The sequence below is a fragment of the Felis catus genome, chromosome B3 (genome assembly GCF_018350175.1).
Source record: "Felis catus isolate Fca126 chromosome B3, F.catus_Fca126_mat1.0, whole genome shotgun sequence".
Lineage (NCBI taxonomy): Eukaryota > Metazoa > Chordata > Mammalia > Carnivora > Felidae > Felis > Felis catus.
In genome coordinates, this window is record NC_058373.1 from 24,284,991 (window position 1) to 24,306,680 (window position 21,690).

The 21,690-nt window shown below is 35.3% G+C and overlaps 1 protein-coding gene across 11 annotated transcripts in view; it reads right to left on the reverse strand.

The window, feature by feature from the left end:
• Positions 1–3,445: 3,445 nt before the first annotated feature.
• Positions 3,446–21,690, reverse strand: part of UBE3A (ubiquitin protein ligase E3A) — a 92,914-nt gene continuing 74,669 nt past the window's right edge. For all 11 annotated transcript variants that reach the window (XM_045058952.1, XM_003986902.6, XM_045058948.1 and 8 more), the window contains 2 exons: positions 7,936–8,079; positions 3,446–6,915 (listed from right to left, as the gene is read on the reverse strand). In XM_045058952.1, coding sequence (XP_044914887.1) covers positions 6,795–6,915; positions 7,936–8,079 — 265 coding nt within the window. In that variant the 3' untranslated portion in view covers positions 3,446–6,794. The remainder of the gene's footprint in view (positions 6,916–7,935; positions 8,080–21,690) is intronic.

The following is a 21,690-nucleotide window of genomic DNA, read 5'->3' on the forward strand; positions in this document are numbered from 1 at the left end:
TGTGGCACTGGCATAACGACAATGCAAGTCCAAAAAATAAAGTCTTATATTTATGGTCAATCATTTCTCAATAATGGTACCAAGACCATCATAGGTAAACAAGTCTTTTCAACTGGGCTTGGACAACTGGACATCCACAAGCCAAAGAACAAAGCTGGATTCCTACAATGCACAATATGCAAAAATGAATCAAAGACCTAAAACTATAAGACACTTACTAGAAAACAAGAGTAAATATTCATGACTTGGATTAGGTAAATTTTTTTTTTTAAAGATATGACACTTGGGGCACCTGGGTGGTTCGGTCAGTTGAGCGACCGACTTTGGCTCAGGTCGTGATCTCACGGTTTGTGAGTTCCAGCCCCGCTTCGGGCTCTATGCTGACAGCTCTGAGCCTGGAGCCTGCTTCCAATTCTGTGTCTCCCTCTCTGTCTGCCCCTCCCCCACTCATGCTCTGTCTCTCTCTCTCAGAAATAAACATTAAGAAAAAAAAAAAAAGATATGACACCAAAAGCACAAGTCTCAAAAGAAAAAATAGAGAATTTGGACATCACCAAAATTGAAAATTTTTCTGCTTCAAAGAGCGCCATCAAGAAAGTGAAAATACTATCCAAAGAATGGGTGAAAATATTTGCAAGTAATTTACGTGGGTAGGGACTTGCATTTAGAATAAAGAACTCAGCAATAAAAAGAACCCAATTAAAAAATGGGCAAAGGATCTGAATAAACATTTCTCCAAAGATGAACAAATGTCCAAAAAGCACATGAAAAGATGCTCAACATTATTAGTCATTAGGGAAATGTAAATCAAAACCATGAAATACTTCATTCCCACTAGGATGGCTAGAATCAAAATGTCAATAATAAGTGTTGGCCAGGATATAAAGAAATTGGAACTCTTACACACAGTTGGTGGAAATAGTTAACAGCCACTTTGGAAAGGTTTGATACTTCCTTGAGAGGAGGAGTAGGCATATGACTCCGCAATTCACTCCTATGTACATAACCAAGGGAAATAAAAACTTAGGTCCACATAAAAACCTGTACACAAATGTTCATAGTAGTAGTATTTATAATAGCCATAAAGCAGAAATAACACAAATATCCATCAAATGAATGACCAAAATATGGCATATAAATACAATGAAATATTCAGCCATAGAAAGAAATGAAGTACTGATACATGCTGCAACATAGATGCACCTTGAAAACATTGTTCTAAGTGGGAAAAAAAGTCATATACAAAGGCCACATATTGCACGATTCCATTGACATGAAATATCCCAAGTAGGCAAATCTATAGACAGAAAGATTGGCGGTTACCAGGGGCTTTGGTGGGAGGTGGGGGGGTGGGGGTGGGATTGGGGAAGTAGTGAGGGGAGAATAAACAGCCACTCTTAATGGGTACAGGACTTTTATTTTTTTTACAGTGATAAAAATGCTTTGTATAAAATGGTGATAGTTGCACAATTTTGTGAATATTCTAAAAGCAACTAATTGCGCACATTAAAATGGTGAATTTTATTGGATGAGGGAGGGTCAACTCTTGCCAAAGAAATCTTCACTATAAATTATCTTCAACTTCTCCATGGACTCTGCTCTTAATTGGCAACTATTGAGAATCTCAGTCTCTCAGGATGTTTTGCATAAGGCTGTCTAGCATCTGTTATCTCAACTTTGCTGAATCCTGATAACCAGCAATGGGGTAAGCTTGGATATCAGAATCCAAGCTGAGGGCAGGACAGGGCCAGGACTGAGAACCAGTCATTTGACTCTGAAGGCTGCACCCTCAACAGCTGTGTACCTTTACCAGTCACATGCTTATCCCATTTTCTATGGTTTCTTAAAGACCAGAAGATAGCTAGGATAATTATTCCACATCCTGCTCAAATGCACTTAAGAATCCTGACTTGATGGTTGACTTGTAGTAATGGTTATGAGGTTCTGGGGAAAACAGGCATTCATCGTGGTGCTTCATTTAGTATAAATGCATAGTATTTGGCAGATTGCTCCTTGATAGACATGAGGAGCTGGCAACAGTGGGATGATGTGATGCCTGCCTCCATCTCCACTGGGAAAGGAATGTGGCCACAGCAAGGCTGCACAGAGGCTTCTCGTTGTCAGAACACATCCAAAGGGCAGGGCTGGGGAAGTCCCATATTCTTGCTCTCAAGGAATCTGTCCTTTTCATCCTCCCCCTCTCACTAATTTATCTTTCCATGAGTCGAAACACAGCCAGTGATTCTGGGGAGACACTGCCCCAAGGAGAAAAGTCCTTCAGTCACAAAACATTAAAATATTCAAAAATAAAAACTTTTATTTTTAATGTTTATTTATTTTCGAGAGTCAGAGCGTGAGCGGGGTGGGGGCAGAGAGGGAGACAATCTGAAGCAGGCTCCAAGCTGTCAGCACAGAACCCAACGTGGGGCTCAAACTCCACGAATGATGAGATCATGACCTGGCCGAAGTAGGAGGCTCAACTGACTGAGCCACCCAGGCACCCCTAAAAAAGCCTTTTTTTGGGGGGAGAAGTGTGGGAAGACAAGGAGGCAGAGGCCACCTTTAGTGAAAAAACAGGAAGCTACATTAAACATTCTATTGCATGCTGAGTCATTTTCAATCATTCACGTAGTGACAAGCTGGTGGAGAGATGATAAAAAACAAAACAAAACAAAACCCCATAACCTTTACCATGAATTGGCACACATTCTAGGTAATGGTTATGGGGGGAAAATTCCATTCACCCCTCACTGTTCAAAAAAGAAATGTGCCCCACCATGCTGTGCTACCATGAAAGCGTGGGCTGCTGTGAGGTCACATGAGCACTTTGGGGGTCAATGAAGTTTTTATGGGTGAGGTACTTTTTAAATTTTGGTTTTGAAGGGTATTTGTGAAATATAAAAATGATTAGGCACAAATGTAGATGCCGGGTGGGGATGCAGGGAGAGAAGTGCCCATAATAGAAGGCAAAAGTGGAAAAGTATGTGGGGCTCAGTCTATGGAGGGTTTTAGACGCCAAGCTTGAGGAATATTTCTAATGGGAATAAATTTTGAGGCAGAAGTTATTTAAATAAGCAAAACTGCATTTTAGCAGAATGAAAAAGACTGGAAGAGGTTACAGTCAGGGTGGCTAGTTAGAAAGCTACCAAGAGCAACCAGGTGATTCAATGGACCAGGACCTGAAAGGAAGTAGGATGGAGGAATGAACAGCTGGGAAGATTGGAGGGAAAAGAGCGGATACAAGCTGTGACAACTGAGGGAGGAAGGATTTTGGTGACTGGGTTGAAAGTGACCCTTTAAAGGAAGAAACAATAGGTAGAGATGCAAGATTAAGTTTTGGTATTGACTTTGAGATGCCAGAAAGATATCCTGGGGCTAGGGTCTGAACAGAAAATAGGGATTTTGGCTAGAATCTTAAGGAGTCATTGAGGTTGACCAGAGAGAATTGGGCAAGACAAGAACTTTAATTATAGTATCCATCCAAGATCTGGACAGTATACATCCAACCAAAAAAAGGAACCAAATAACAGGCAAATTAAGTTCAAGTTGTTGGCAAGATTAGAGCCCTTACTGGCAATTCAGGTTATGAGCATTCTTCAGGACAGCATTTTCAGTAGGACAGAAATGGATTAGCAGCATTTCTCACAGACATTTGCATTAAAATCTTTTAGTTTTTTGTTTTTTGGTTTGTTTTTAACAAAAGCCAATCTACTGGATTTGAACAGGGAAGAGGAAAAAGCTTTGGGACTTTGCATTTGACACTCTGTCCTCCCCAGGAAATTCTTTATAGACTAATGACACTGAGTAGAGGAAGACAAGAGGGAGTAAAATAGAAGCTTGTTTTTGAATTCTTTGGTGGCTCAGGGAAGGGGTGGGAGGGGTAGAGATGTTCCTTAAGAAGCTATGGAAGGTAAAAAAGGTGGTAAGGTAAAAAAAAGATAGATTAGATAGATAGATGACAGGATGGATAGATAGATAGCAAGGGGATCAAGACTACAAATAGAGTAGCCTCAGGAAAACAGTCCTTCCTGTAACAGACTATGAAACTGAGAAAAATCCCAAAGGGGCTTAAAACCCCAGCACAGTTGTGTTCTTATAGGAAAGGGAATGACATTGCTAGGTCACAACTATGAATGAATAACATCAGCAGTTCAGTTTGAAGCCTCATTTTCAAGTTGTTTTTTGTTTGGATATTTATCTTTCCTACACAAGTTTGTATCCCCAAATGAGGCTATGGAAGTTGTAATTGTATTTTATCACACAATTAACCACAACCCAGGAAAGTAGTATACAGTATAGGGTCAGGAAATCTAACTCATTTGCTGAAGCTGCCAGGCTCCGGGAAAACTTGGCTTCAAGATGTATTTTTATATTGCATGTTTGGAATTTTCTAAAATAATAAATTATTAAACACAAAGTTTCCATTTGGAAATTTCATTTTTTAGTTTATGGTTCATTTTGTCCCAGAACTTCTTGGGAGACTGTAGGCTGATTGACAGATAACCAAAATATGTAAGAGCGTCCAGGCAAAAATGTGCTTTAATAATATGACATTTGGGGTAGAGTAAGTAGTCATTAGTCAAAATTTCTGTTTTCCTCTTCCTTGAGATATTGTTCAGTGGCATTCTGGTAAACAGTAGTGAACAGGAGGCAATGATAAGAAGTGGTAACATGCCCAGGATAATTATTAAGCAAGTGAGAGGCTACTATGGACAACCAATGACTTTTTCTCTTAGAATATTTTTAAGGGTAGGTTTATTTTGAACTGTTTGTTAAAAGTCTATTTGATGTGAATTCTATATCTGATAACCTATACTCAATTACCATTCACAGACTTCATACAGATATATTAATACAATTGTAGAACTTCAATACTGTGATAATAGAATTTGAGAACTGAAGAGCACACATTTCTTCATGAATTTATTATAAAATGCCCCCAGAGTATTTTATTTCTCTCCTTCTCACTTTCATTATACACAAGCACATGGATGAGACACTCTTTAAGATAACTGTAGTAGCATGAGAGTCCCTTGCATCAAGGTAGTGTACATACCTTAACAGTGTTCTAAAGGCTGGCCCAGAAAAAAACACAAAACAAAAACGTTACCTTATCACAAGATGGAAAGCATTATTTTCTTTTTCCACTAAATTATGATGAAAAATGTTACTGCTTTATTTAGCAATACGGTACATAACAGATGTGTTTCAATTACTAAAATAATTAAAATAATCCTCAAAGACATCCTTTTTCCCCTCCAGTGATTTGAAAAGCTGTATTTTTCCTGTCAATTGCAAACAAATCATCAGCTGATCGTAGTCTGTTAAAACAATCATCAAAGCACAAGCTCAGCACATTAGCTGTATGTAGCTTGTAGTAAAAGGATATATCAATATGTTTCTCCTTAAAAATACATAATCCTTTTATTTTATATTGCAATAAAACAAATTAACACCACAGACACATAAGACTAGAAAGGGGAAACTACTTACTTCTGAACTTCCAGTAATTTAAACGTATTTGTACTTTTCCATAGTACATGAAAGTAATATTTAACACTTACTTTTTTGAAGTAAAACTTAATCTTTGGGGATATACAATGTAGATAGGACTTAAGAGTAATAGTTCCATTCATTTCCAGGTCTGCTTAATGTATGATTAGGTAAAACAAGGCACAATAGCCATCCTTTCCATTATGTTGCAACACTGATCATGTGCCTTGATAAAATGGCTGATTAGACAAGATGATGGCAACATGAAGGGAAGACTTTGGATTGTCTATTTAAAATGCAGGTAATAAGTAATTAATAAAAAATTTATTTTAAGTGCACTTTCACATGCTTTGAGTTTATAATAAACAACAAACTTCCTAACTTTCTTGCAACAGGCTTGACTACCATTTCTTTTGGCCAAATGCACTTTTCCCCAGTAAACTTAAAACAACAACAACAACAACAACAACAACAACAACAACAACAACAACAAAATAATCCCTGTCCTTTCATATACTAAGAAAGAGGATTGGCTACTGAAACAGTTCATTGCAAGACACATGAAGACGACATACTGTGGCATGAGTTGTTTTTAATTTGTTGTGCTGTTTCTAAAGTAAAGTTCTGAGGGCTGCAGTTAAAACATTCCAAGTTCTCCCTTCCATCTTTATTGATTTCAAGATTTTGCACAGAAAACTCTTTGGGGACTAGAACAGCAGCAATTGCATCACACTGTTTTCAAGACTTCAAGTTTCAAAGCAAATTGTTTAAAAAAAAAAAAAAAAAGCACAGTTCCTGATTTGAGTTAGATACAGGGACAAAATAGCACATACTTGAAGGTTACACAGTCTACAAATGGTGGTAATATTTTCCTTGGGAGAGTAGTTTTGTTGGTATATATTTTTTAAATACTCAAAAAGGCTCAACCTCAAGCAGTAATAAACACAAGCAAAAGTGATTTAACCCTTAAAATAAATATTCAGAAAAACCTCTCTGTACATACAAGTGAAAGAATAAGTAACACTTTCACACCAAAAAAAAAAAAAATAATAATAATAATAATAAAGGATTTGTTCATATAAGTAGCTGAAATCTGCTGTTCCAGCCCATATATCCCCAATAAAGAAGGGAGGCACAGACATAGGTGACTACTGTGGCTCACTATCTTACAGCCTTTTTGTACTGGGACACTATCACCACCAATTTTATCCCTCTTGTTATATGTATTAAAATTTTAAATTTCCTTTTTTTTTCTTTTTTCATTTTTTTTTCTTCTTCTTCTTCTTCTTTTTTTTTTTTTTTTACAGCATGCCAAATCCTTTGGCATAAGTGATGGCCTTCAACAATCTTTCTTTAAGTTTTTCTTTGCTTGAATATTCCGGCAGTAAAAGGACATTAAAGCAAGTATGAGATGTAGGTAACCTAAAGAGAGAGGAGGGGAAAAGGTAGGAAAATAAATCATGGAGAATACGCCCAGTACTAAATGATCCTACTTTTAGATGGTATATATAGTTGAGATGGTTTGCAATGCAGACTATACATTAATGCAACTCACAAAGATAAACTTTTTGCTTTTCCTGTGCAACTGCCAAGTATCAGTTCATTCAATACTAATGCTGCTGCTGCTGCTGACTGGTAACACTGCATTCACTAAGCTATTATGACATCCCAGATACTGTTTTAGGTATTTAACTGTTATATCTATTTTAACTAAATCTTCTCACAATAAACCTACAGAGGAAGTATTATCCCCACTACAGAGCCGACATCACTGAGACATCACTCTAAAATGGAGATAATATTCAAACCCAGTCAACCCAGTTTTCAAGATTTCAAAGTCTGTGTTCTTTAATGCTAATCAGAAATATTCTTGGCCATATGACTACATCAATGACTTGTAACAAATATAAGTAAATTAACGTTAAAGCCATCATACAGCAAATAATGTGGACTACTAATAGAAATTTTTCTATACATTTAAACCCTTAAATAGGTTACTGTATGTATGATTCTTATTCAAAAAAAATGTTAACTTCTATAATGAAGAGAGAATAAAATCAAATGTCAAGATTATGAAATTGGATTCAAATGTCAACATTATGAAATCTAGTGCCGAACAATTTTCTTAGCCTCAACTTAACCATCCTAAATAGATTACATAATATGGGTGTTCAATTAAAAAACTGTGAAATTAAAAGCTGAATGATTCATAACAATATGTAAAATTCCAAATCAAGTGAGCCCTGTAATAATTTTGAACTAGGCCACTGTTTTAAAAATTTCCTCAAACAGTAACAGCAAAATATTCTCTGAACTAATGTTTCATGTGATTTGGAGAGTTCTATATAAAATTGTAAAAGTGCTCAGAAGCTACTGGACAGTTCACATATGTGTGATATGGAATGTAAGGTTTCTGGTATATAGTCACAATTTAATAATTACCTTTCTGTGTCTGGGCCATTTTTGGCTATAATCATCTTTAATTTTCCTAGTCCACCCACAGGTGCTCTGTCTGTGCCTGTTGTAAACTGCAAGAAGAGTCTTTTCTGCTCATCTGTAAATGAATGAACAATTTCCCAGAACTCCCTAAGGAGAAAAGATAGAATACTGATTTTAGTTTGGCATTCATTTACAACTAACATTAATATGAGTTTATGACTTATTAAAACCATATTAGGGAGATGAACTGGAAGTTATTATCAGAAACCCTAAACTCCTGGTGATTTAGGATCTATGGATTACTTATGCAAATTTATCTTAAGGAAACAGTTTTAAAATCATATTATTTACAACATTAACCGGCAAACCCAAGTGTCCAATAGGAAATAATTATGTAAACTACGGTATACTCACAGTATATAATCAGGAATCAGTAATCAGTAAAGGCAAAATCCAAAACCCAAATCCTGTTAAATGAAAGTAAGTGAAAAGAAATACTCTAAAAAATTAACTCCAGATGTCTTTGGGTATATATATTTTTATTTATTGCCCTCCACACCTGACTTCCTTACTCTCTTTGTCTACCCTTAGCTTACTTAATTTTGGGCACTGGGGGTGAGGAAAGGTGATAAGAGATTAAGGACAAAATAAAAAGAAACACACACACCCCTAATAGTAGTAATACAAAAACATACTTTTATATAAAGTAAAACATTTTTGACTTTACGTGTTATGGAAGTGGGGATGGAGGATAATTTTTTTTTTAATTTTTAAAAAAATATTTATTTTTGAGAGAGAGAGACAGAGAGAGAGAAGAGAGAGAGAGAGAGAGAGAGAGAGACAGAGAGAGAGAGAGAGAGAGGAAAGAGAGAGGAAAGAGAGAGGAAAGAGAGAGAAAGAGAAGGGCAAAGAAAGAGGGAATCCAAAGCAGGCTCCAGGCTCTGAGCTGTCAGCACAGAGCCCTATGTGAGGCTTGTGCTCACAAACAATGAGATCATGACCTGAGCTGAAGTCAGACACTTAACTGACTGAGCCACCCAGGCGCCCCTGGAGGACACTACTTACATGCAATTATTTTAAGAGAATGATTTGGTCCCTGGCATTCTTAAAACCTATGTGATAAAATTCACGTTGTTATAATCACTCTAAAAACAAAATGGGGGCGGCACCTGGGTGGCTCAGTCGTTTGGGCGTCCGACTCCGACTTCAGCTTAGGTCATGATCTCACGGCTTGTGGGTTCAAGCCCTGTGTCAGGCTCTGGACTGACAGCTCAGAGCCTGGAGCCTGCTTCAGATTCTGTGTCTCCCTCTCTCTCTGCCCCTCCCCCACTCATGCTCTATCTCTGAAAAATAAACATTAAAAAAAAAAAGAAACCCCAAAAATGTAGCTCATTAAAAGCAATCTTGGCATACTTGTTCGAATAATGAGGTATCCATAAATTTAACATATATACTAATTCTCAGCTAAAAAAAATTCAAGATTTTAGAAAAAAATTTAAAATGTTTTTTTAAATTGATCGAAGAGTACATTTTAATATTTATTTGAAATGCTCTTTCCAGAATCTTAGCAGAAAAGATCACACTCCCTACACATATAATTATAATTCCAGTTTTCAATATTCTAATATTCCAGGATACAATTTCTATTATCAAAATGCTGGCATTTTTGTTGGTGCAATGCCAATACTTCTGACACAGGTTAGCAGCTTTATTAGACTTCTTGGCTCCCTTCAAAGTCTTCCTACTTTTTTTCCCTGACACTCTTAACATCCTCCCTACCCCTCAGTCCCAGTAAACCTCCCACTCCCCTAGAGAAAACAATAAAGAACTACATCGTAACAACAGGAAATTAGACATGGAACGTGCAGGTGCATGTTTCAGGAACAGCTAAAATCACCCCACAGTTTAGATCATCACTTTTGGTTGGCTGACAAGAAAAAATAAGTTTCCTATAGACTAGAGCTCTCTGTCAGGGCAGAATAGGTATCCTGCACACTACAAGGAACCAGTCATACCTAAAAAGGCAGATACAAAGGTATCCTTATCAGCATGGCTTCTTATTTATTTGGTTCTTTCTAAAAAATAGGAATTTAAAATATTGGAGTTACCATCAGTTAATATAATGAAAACACTTATTGACAAAATTCTTCTCTTAGTGTTATGTTCTATATTAAAATTCTGGTTAGGAATGCAACTATTTAGAAAACCAAACATGAAAGAGAGGCTTCTGCATTTCTTCCTTAAGTGGTGGCTGCATGGATCACATCTCATTTATATCTCCTTAAACCTATTCAGATCAAAAATGAGAGAAAATCTGATAGAAACACTCATAACCTATGCTTAGATTAAAACCAGGAAAACAGAGCAGCAAACTCCCAACTGACATATCAGCTGGAGTACGAACACCTGAGCCCAAACTAGCAGAGTCCAGCAGGAGCACTATGGAAGAGGGGGGGTGTACAGAAGAATAACACAGGTTACAGTTCACCCCAGAAGGGCAGAGCCCCACCCCAAGAGTGAACTACTAAGGATAGGTAAGAGCACTGGCAACAAAGTGGCTAAAAGGAAGGGTCTTAGAAAAGTATCAGGGATTATAAATGACAGGCATGCTACCTGGAAGGGATGGGGAGCACCCTGGGAGGCATAAGTGTCCCCTGAAAGTAGCTTCTGGTTATAAAGGGATGGAAGCAGGAATGCCTGGGTGGCTTAGTTGGTTGAAAGTCCGATTTCAGCTCAGGTCATGATCTCACACGGCTTGTGAGAGTTCGAGCCCCGCATCGGGCTCTGTGTTTCCCTCTCTCTCTCTGCTGCTAAACAACTCTCATTCTGTCTCTGTCTCACTCAAAAATAAATAAACATTGAAAAAAAAAAACTAAAAAAAAAAGGGATGGAAGCAGCTAATGAAAAAGCTCCTAATTAAACAAGATGGAACTGAAGAATCAGAAGGTGGTAGGCCACATAACCATGTATTAAAGAAATTGCACAACAGCAAAAGAGGGACTATTCGATCAAAAGACCACTAAAGCCACCAAAACTTCTCTCTACTCCCCCATGAGATCTACTAATAGGTCAGAAAAATCCAACCAATAGAAACATAAATGAGAAAAACATAATTCCAAAGTCCAAATAAAGATATTATGAAACAAGTATAACAAATAAGAAGCTAAATTCCTAGCAAAAAAAATGTATTCTTGAAAAATTCAGTTGTGAAGAATGCAAACTGTGTAATTCCCACATTCCAATATGAAGATAGAAAAGAACACCATTAATCAGAAATACAAAGATCAGGAATGAACAAATCTGAAACAGAAATGGGAATACTCAAACATACTCAAGAAATAGGCACATAAATTTGGAAACAGAAGGTTAATATATAAGGTGACCAAAGGAGAAACAGCATAAACAACATTTCTACTAGGGACACAGAGATCAGAAACAAAAGAACAAGAAAAATGAATTTAAAAAACTAAACAAACAAAAAAAAAAAAACCCACAAAAAACAAACAAACAAAAAAAACAAACAAAAACCTAAAGAAATATGCACCAAAGCAGAATACAGAAAAAGATTACTATTTTTAACTACATAAACATAAAAGCTTTTACTTGGCAAAAAACAAAAACAAAAACAAAAACCTAAGCAAAGTCAAAAGATAAACTCGTAAAAATGTATTTGCAAATTTATTAGGGTTAAACAGCTAATCTAACATATAAAGTTTCTAAAAACAAAGAAAATAACCAATAACTGAGCAGGAAAAGGAGTAAGACTATAAAGAATACAAATAGCTCCTAAGTACAAGAAAAGATGCCCATTCTCATACATATTGAGGAAAACACAAATTACCATTTCTTAACTGGCAGACAGGTAAACATCAGAGTTTAAACACCACACTGGATTTGGGAAACTGTAGGAAAAGGGATACTCATATATTGTTGGTGGGAGTACAAAACTTTACAATTACTGTGAAGGAGAATTTGGCATTACCTAGCAAAAAAACATATGTATCTACAATTTGATATAACAATCCCATTTTTAGCAATTAAATGATACCCATACATACATATGGAATAATCCATGTACGATGATTCACTGTCACATTATTTCTAATAGCAAAAGGTTAGAAATAAACACTATGTCCTAATAATCTATACTGCTTTCACCCAATGATAGTATTTAGCCATACGATTTCTTATAAAATGGCTTATTTCAGACCTCGAGTTAAGAATGCTCAAGGGTGACCTAAAAATTTCAAAATGTAATGAGGTGATGTTAAAAGCATACCAAAACTAAGCTGTTTGAATATCACTAAGAATAATGAATGTGAAACACACTCAACATATAAAAGTCCATGAGTTCATAACAATATTCAGAAAAAATCCAAAAAACAAAACAAATTCACCCCACCAATTAAAATCCAAACTCATTTGTCATCACTGAATTATATCAACTCCTTACTCTAAAATATTTAATACATTTTATTATGCCTTTTCAGTAGAACTGTTTCTCAAGGTAATCAAATAGCAACCATTGATGAGGAAAAAGAATGGCAGGTATATATGGAGAATGAACAGAAAAAAATTTTTTTTCCTAAATCACCATTTTGCAACCCCCAGTGAAACAACGGATTCAGGCAAGAATACTAAAAATTAGAAGAGAGACAGATAGGAGGTTTTGGGACAATGATGGTGGCAGAAACAGTTATTTTGTTTTTGCTTTTCTTTCCAATCTTCCTAATCTTAATCTCTCCCATAAAATCAGAACTAAGTGGATGACAAAAGAGAAGACCTACAGAGAGCACCTATAAAACTAGGTAACAAGATATCCCCCATAAATCCTTGCGTGTAAGTGAAAAGGAGCACCACTGACACTACAAGACCTGGCTGGTATCGGTGTCAGTGGGTGAAGAAGCACAAGGAAGACAACTGCATTTCTTACAGCCTGAGAACAATGGGACCTCAAAAACACCAACCCACTGGAAATCACATGTTAGTCTGAGAATAGCAGCTCAAAGAGTTATCCAATACAAGGGATCATGATACAGTGAAAGGTCTGGGCCTTTAAAGCTCTTGAACACTAAAATTCTTTTTTAAACTGAGGAGAAACTGCTGGACATAGGTCCAAATTGACCAAATCAAGAAAAAAAAACAAACAAGAAAAAGTCAAATAAATGGGAAGAGTAGAATAGGTAAGTTTCAGAAAATGCAAGATCATACATATATACATATACATATATGTATATATTTTTATCATTTTGCAAAAGTAAAATGTACAGAGCCTTCCTGAAGCATGAAAAGCTGCCTGGCCTATCTCTCCCTCTTGCAAATATGACAAAACTCATTCCACTTAAAAGTAATGAGCAACAGGAAAAAAATCACAAACACTAAAAAGAGCTGTTACTAGAGAGAGAATAGTGTGTGTGTGTGTGTGCGCGCGCGCACACAAGAATGATGTCTCTATAGAGAATAAAGTACACTGAAAGATCCGCTAACAAAGATCCGCAGGAAGAGCTCTCCAGCCCCATGGGCCTAAGACATCACGCAACTTGGCCTGGTGAAGCAGCTCATTTCAGCCCCCTCAAACAACACCATCATGTATTGGGAGCCCCCATGGAATGATATAAATAAAGCAGACAGGAATAGTGCCACAACTCTGGAAAACTAAATATGTCACTGGAACCACAACCTACAAAATGTTTCACTTGTGAAATAATAGAAAAATCTCAGGAAAGAAACAGAAGTTAAAATAATAATAATAAAAAAAAGAGCTAAATGTAAATTATAGAACTGAAAAATACAATAAGAGAAAAATACCAGATAGGATCAATAGTAAAGATGACAGAGAATAATAAACCGAACAAGAGAGAAAACAGAGAAACAAAACAACAGAAACTCAGGTTCATGTGGAACAATATCAAATTATTAGAGGCCCAGAAAGAAAAAGAGATTGGAGCTGAAAAAGTATTTGAAGAAATGGCCAAAACCTTACCATGTTGGGCAAAAGACACAAACCCACAAATTCAAGAAGCTGAACAAACTTCAAAAAGCTTAAACAAAACTATTCTTCCGGAATAAAGGGGAAGTAAAGACATCCCTAGACAAAGGAAAACTAAAAGGAAATGCCATCAATAGACCTGTCTTTGAAGAATGACTGAAAGAAAGTGACAAAATATGGACTCTTGAAGCAAATGGAAAGAAGAATGGAAATGACAGAAGAAATGTAAGTAACATACAACAGAATACTATTCTCATGAGTTTTGTAAGTCAAATGTGATGACTGATACAAAAATTGTAACAGCATTAATAGTCAAGACAATTTTTAAAAGTGAGGAAAGAAACCTAAATGGAAGCAAGGTTTCCACACTTCACTGGAAGTGATGTTATCCACTTTCACATATGTACAGTGTAATATCACAGCAACCAGGAAGAACACTATATAAACAATATACCCCAATAAACACTAAAAGTAAATCAAGAGGGAATCTTAAAATATGCTCAAGTAACTAAATAATCCATGGAGGGCAAAAAGATAGAAACAAGCAATCACAAAGAGGAACAGAAAACAAATGGTAGATGTAAGCCCTAACCTATTAGTAATTACCTTAAATATGAACTGTCTAAATTTGCCAATTATAAGGCAAACTGACAGAGTAGACTAAAAAAAAAAAAAAACAAAAAAAACAAACTTTGTGCTATTTCTAAGAAATTCATTTTGAATTCAGCAACAGGTTGAAAGTACAATGACAGAAAAAGATATCATGCAAACTTAAAAAAAATAGGAACTGTTATATTCATATTAGATTCAGAGCACAGAAAATTTCAAGATACAAAGAGTGACCTTATATAATGATAAAAAGACCAGTCCACCAATAACGTATGATTCTAAATGGGTATGTACGAAAAATGTTAAAAACTGAAAAAAGACATGCACCAAATTTCAGAGCCTCAAAATACATGAAGGCGAAAGGAGAAAGACACGTACCAGAAAGAGACCTACAGAAATATGCTCCACTGATTTTTGACATATGTGAAAAAAGTAATTCACTGGAGGAAAGATAAAGTAGTAAATCTAGAATATGCACACAGAGCTCTCAAACTCAACAGTAAAAAAAAAAAAAAAAAAAAAAAAAAAAAAGTCAGGTGCACTCTTGGCATTTATCATAGAAATGAAAATTTATGTTTACCTAAAAAATCACATGATTATTCATAGCAACTTTATTCATAATGGCTTTAGAAGCTTTTCTGAAGTCTGAAGTCTTTCAACAAGCAAATGGTTAAAAAGACTGGTAAATCCATAGCAAAGGAATAAACACTACTCGGCAATAAAAAGAAACAAATTATTGATAGTGAAAAAATCTGGATGACTTTCAAGGCTGAGTAAAAAAAGCCAATCCCAAAAGGTGACACATTATATGTGATTCACTTAATACAACATTCTTGAAATGACAAACTTAAACAGAGAATAGATTAGTGGTTGTCAGGGATTAGGGACTAGAGTGAGGACAGGGTAACGGTATGAGTGTGACTGACTTATATATAAAAGATCAACAGAAGGAATTCTTGTGGTGACAGAACTTTTCTGTATCTTAACCGTATTCTAGTTGTGATATTATACTAATGTTTTATAAAGACTTCCATTGAGGGAAACACGGTAAAGTACACACAGGGTCTGTGTGATTTCTTAACAACTATATGCCAAATTACATGATCTCACAATACAAAGTTTAATTAAAAGGAAAGTGTTGGGGCACCTGGGTAACTCAGTCTGTTAAGTGTCCAATTTGATTTCAGCTCAGGTCATAACCTCAGGGTTGAGACTGAGTTCCATGCTGGGCATGGAGCCCGCTTGAGATTCTGACGCTCCCCCATTTGCTCACATGTGCATGCACTCTCTTTTTCTTTCTCACACACACGCACAAAAAAATGTGTTAAAGAAGATTAACAGATGAGTAGGTTTGGGAGTAAAGAAAATCAGCAGAGACAAAGAGGCACATCACCTAATAATGGTAAAGGATCAATCCACCAAGAAGACATCCACCAAGAAGACGTACTGAGGTTCAGAGTGTATGCACCAATCAAAAAATATTTAAGATACATAAAGTAAAAACTGATAGAGCTGAAAGGAGGAATGAACAAATTTACCATTATGGAGCATTCAAGACCCTTGTCTCTGAGCAACTAATAGTCAGAAAATCTGCAAAATCATCAATGAACAGGATCTACATCAACATTTATAGAACATTCCACCTATCAACACAGAATTCACAAATTCAAAAGCATTGGGGAGCCACGAAGATTAAGTTCTCTTATTATGAAGAATCAAACTAGAAATCAGTAACAGAGGAAAATATTAAAAAACACTGGAAATTAACATAATTTTATTTAAATAATGTCTGAAGAAAAAGTCTCAAAATAAATTCTAAAAAATACATAGGGAAAAAAAATGAAAATCAAACATATTAAGAATATGGGATACAGCTAAAGCAAAGGTGAGGGAGAATAAAATTTAAAGCACTAAATGATTACATCAGAAAAGAGGAAAGGTTTCTAATCAATCACTGTTTCTATCCTCAATAACCTAGAACAAAAAGAGCAAACTAAACCAAAATAAGGAAGGAAGTAATAAACAGCAGAAATCAATGAAACTGAAAGCAGGAAAACAACAAAGAAATAAAAGCTGGCTTTTCAATATAATCAGTAAATTCAACAAATCTCTCAAGCAAGACTAACAAGTTCAAAAAAGAAAAACAAGCAAATTATCACTATGAGGAATTAAAATGGGTATGATCAGTTCAGATCTGCAGACATCAAAAGGATAAAAAGGGAATATTAAGAATTCTGCACACATAAATTTGACAACTTAAAAATAAAATGGATCAACTCCTTGAATAACACAAACTATCACAACCCACCCAATATGAAAAAAAACTTTAACAGTTCTACAAACATTAAACAAACTGAATTTGAAATTAAAACACTCCCCAAAAAGGATATTTCTAGGCCAAGATGGTTTCATTGGAGAATTCTACCAAACATTTAAGAAATAATTAGTACCACTTGAACACAATCCTCTCCTAGAGAGCAGAACACTTTTCAACTCAATCATGAGGCCAGAATTAACCCTGATGTTAAAACCAGACCAAGACAACATAAAACACCAAAACTACAGACCAGTATCTCTCATGAACTTAAACACAAAAATCACCAAACAATTAGCAAGTCCAATTTGACAATAACTAAATGGAAATGACTCAGATACACAATGGTGGTTCAATAATGGAAAATCCATTAATGTAATGTGCCATATCAAATAGAGGATAAAGAAAAGTTATTATATCAACCAAGAGAAAAAGCATCTGACAAAAACCAAAAGCCTATATATAATAAAACTCAACAAGCAAGGTACAGAGGGGAGCTTCCTTGAATTTGTAGAGCACTTACTACACTAATATAAAGCTTAATAAAGATAAATGCTTTCTCCTAAATCTGAGAACAAGGCAAGGTCTTCATCACTTTTATTACTCCTATTTGGCATTGTGTTAAAAGTTCTAGGCAGCATAATAAGGCAGGAAAAATGAATAAAAGGCATAAACATTTAAAAAGAAGCAGCACAAACTATCCCTATTTACAGATGACACGACTATCTACACAGAAGGCCCCAAGTGATCGCAATAAAAAAAAAAAAAAAAAAAAAAAACCCTTCTAAAATAAGTGAGTTCAGCAAGATCAAAAGATATATGACCAACATGTAAAAAATCAATTACATCTGACTATACTACCAACATATGGAAACAAAAATTAAAAATACAATACCATTAAAAAAATAAAAACACCATTTACAATCACTACAAAGGAAATCACACATTTAGGATAAATCAAACAAAACATGTATAAAATGTGTATGTTGAAAATACAGAATACTGATGAAAGGAATAAAAAATAAATGGGGAGCTATACTATAGCTGAGGAGTCAACAGTAAAAATGTCATTTCTCCCCAATGTGATCTCAGTGTTAACTCCTATCAAAATCTCATCAAGGTTTTTTTGTAGGCACAAAGTGAATATAAAATTTATAGGGAAAAGCAGAGTAGCTAACATATGGAAAAGGCAAGAAATCTTTCACTTAAAATTGGAGTAAGCACTCTATCTGATGTTAATACTTACTATTTACCTATACTAATAGACAGTGTAGTATTGACAGAGGGATGAATAGGCACACAGATCAAGGGAGAATATAGAATTCAGGATTCAGACAAACATTACAAACTGATTTTTGACAAAGATGAAAAAACAGTTCTTCAGGAAAGGAAGGATAGGCTTTTCAATAAATTGTATGGGAACAAATGGGCATCTACAGGCAAAAAAGAGAATCTTGACTTGAATCTCACATATAAAAATCAACTAAAACGGACCACAGATTTCAATATAATATGTAAAACTTTAAAATTTTAGGGAAAAAGAAAAAAAAAGAAAATCTTCAGGACCTAAGGCTGGCCAAGAGTTTTAGGTCTGACTTGACAAAAAGTATGATCCAGGGGCGCCTGGGTGGCTCAGTCGGTTGGGCGTCCGACTTAAGCTTAGGTCATGATCTCACAGTCTGTGAGTGTGAGCCCTGCGTCGGACTCTATGCTGACAGCTCAGAGCCTGGAGCCTGTTTCAGATTCTGTGTCTCCCTCTCTCTCTGATCCTCCCCTTTCATGCTCTGTCTGTCTCAAGAAATAAATAAAAATGTTAAAAAAATAAAAAGTATGATCCATAAAATGAAAAATCAAAGCTCATCAAAATTAAATACTTCTGCTATGCAAAAGATTCTCTAAGGAAAATGAAAAGATTAGCTACAAGAGTAGGACATAGTATTTGAAAAGCACATACCTCAGAAAGGACTAGAATATATGAAGAACTCAAAATTCAACAGTAAAAATAACCAGATATTTCACCAAAAACAATATACAGATGGTAAATAAGTACATGAAAAGATATCCCACATCACTGTCATCTAGAGTAATTCAAATTACACCACGAGCTATCACAACATACCCAGCAGAATGAACAAAATAACATCTTTGATACCACCAAATGCAGGCAATGATATAAACTGGATCACTCATATATTGCCCAGGGAAATGTAAAATGGTATAGCAATTCTGGAAAATAATTTGGCAGTTTATCATATAACCCAAGATTGCACTCTTGGACATTTATACCAGAGAAACGACAACTTATGTTCATGTAAAAATCTGTGCCTAAATGTTTAGTAGCCCTATTCCTAAAAGCCAAATACTAACAACAAACCACGTGTCCTTTAAACAGTTGAATGGTTAAATCAAATATGGTACATCTATGCCATGGAATACTATGCAGGAATAAAAAGGAATAAGCTGTTGATATATGTAACAACTTTGATGGATCTGAAGGGAATCATGCTGTAGGGGTAGGAATATGCATACAAACGGATAGCAAGAGACACACTTCTGGTGATGAAAAAGTTGTGCATTATGATTATGACAGTGGTTATGCACATCTATACAATGTGACAAAAAGTACACAGAACTACACATACATATAAATAAGTGCCTGAAAAATTGATGAAATCTGAACATGGTCTGTAGATTGAACCTATATCAATTTCCTGATTTTGATATTGTGCTACAGTTATGCAAAATGTTACCACTGTGGGAAAGTGATGGAGGGTATGGGGGACCAACCTGTAGTTTAACAGAAAATTCCAATAAATCTATAGTTATTTCAAAACAAAATAAAAAAAAAATTCCAAAAAACAAAAAACCTTCTGAAAAAGAAATATCCAGGCCCTGATGGTCTCACTGGTGAATTTGAACAAAGTTATTTAAGAGAAAAAAATACCAATCTTACAGAAGTATTTCTGAAAATAAAGAACAGTACTCTTTCAAATCAGTATGTGAGGGTAGCAAAACCTGATAAATGTGTACAACAAAGGGATATTATCAGTCAATATTCCTTATGAATACAGACCAAAAAATCTTAACAAAAGGTTAATAAAATAAACAGAGCACCATATTTATAAACTAACAGACCACAGCTAAGTTAGGCTTACCTAGAAACAAAGGCTGATATAATACTGAAAGATTCAATGAAATGAATCACAAGAACTGTGGGGAGAGGATAATCAAATCTGAATCTGCTCAAGCGTTTGAAACGGAAAACTATCAATTAAAAGAAAACTGCAGTCCCCACCTCTCACCTCACCCCAAGAGTAAAAAGGGGCATTTAAAAAGATATCTCTAAGTCTCTTAGTAGTCAAATGAAATCAGGGAGAGTCTTATCAGCAACTGGAAAACATATATGCAAAAGCTTGCCTGTGAGATAACATTTTTACACTTCGTTGTTTTAAAGTTTATTGATTTTGAGAGACAGAGAGTGCGAGTGGGGGGAGGGGCACAGGCTCAGCGTGGAGCCTGACACAGGGCTCCATCCCGTAACACTGGGATCATGACTTGAGCTGAAATCAAGAGTCAGACAGACGTCTAACCAACTGAGCCACCCAGTTGCCCTTATCATTACTATTCTGTCTTCAACTTCCTACTAGTTGTAGACTCTATTTAATAATTAATATTTTCATATTAAGGTTGACAAAATAAGAAATTGAATTTTGTTTAAAGATTTAGAATACCATTAACTGTGAGAATGATTTGGAACCTGTTGTCTTTTCACCTGCCTTTCAAATCACACATTAACTTATGACCTTAAGATATGTATCAAGTAGGGATTATGTTATTATAGAAGCTAGAAATCAAATTAAACCTTAATTTAAAAAATAATTTCTCCATAAAGAACACACAAGGTATTTTCAACTATTCTCAGAGAAACACTAAGGCTACAAAATCCTGTGATCACTGTCATTAACAGAGATACTACTGAGAACTCCTTGTGACTCATAAGCGCCGTTTTTTTTTTCATCACCATATCTCAAACCTTTCATGTGTCAATTTTGAAACTTCAAGTAGTAGAAGAACAATGGTTAGAGTATGTAAGTTCCAATACTGCTGCTAGAAATGACTTAAGGTGTACTAAAAAGAGGAAATACCAGTAGCCTCCTGCACACCAGGATGAAGAACAAAATAACAGAAGAAAATAATTTAACATAAAATATTATTTATTTCTAATTATACTTGATATTCATTGTGGTGTCCACAAATTGGAGTCTTACAGGAATAACCTTTAGAGACAACCTCCAGGAAGTTATGTTTGCATTCCTTCTCACCTTACCCCACCCCAAAGATGCACCAAAGAAGCATCTTCGTGCTCTTCTAACAATCTGTGCGAGGAAGAAAGCCTATGCCTTTTAAGATTGAATAGCGTAGTACAGAAAAGGAAATATTAGCAATTGCTAATTGCTTGACTGGAAGCAGATAATGTTGGAAATTTTTGCCTCTTTCTGTGAAAATTTGGGGTTCAGTTTCTTCAGGTGTAGAACAAACATTAATACGTATCTTGGCATATTATCATAAAGATTAAATAAAAGAACGTAACATATCATATAAGGTGCTTCATATAAGTAGGGAAGAAACAGTTCACAAATAGGGAGTTCAAAAGAAAGGAGAAACATTCAGAGATGGTAGCTCTATTTTCATTATTTTCTAACCAGCAGCAAGCACATGCTAATCAAAATCATTAAGAATATTAGATAACTTATATCCCAAATGCCAAAGAAAACATGTGACTTACATAAAACACTTAAGAAATAAATCATAAGATTAACAATGAAAACTAGTGATTATATTACAA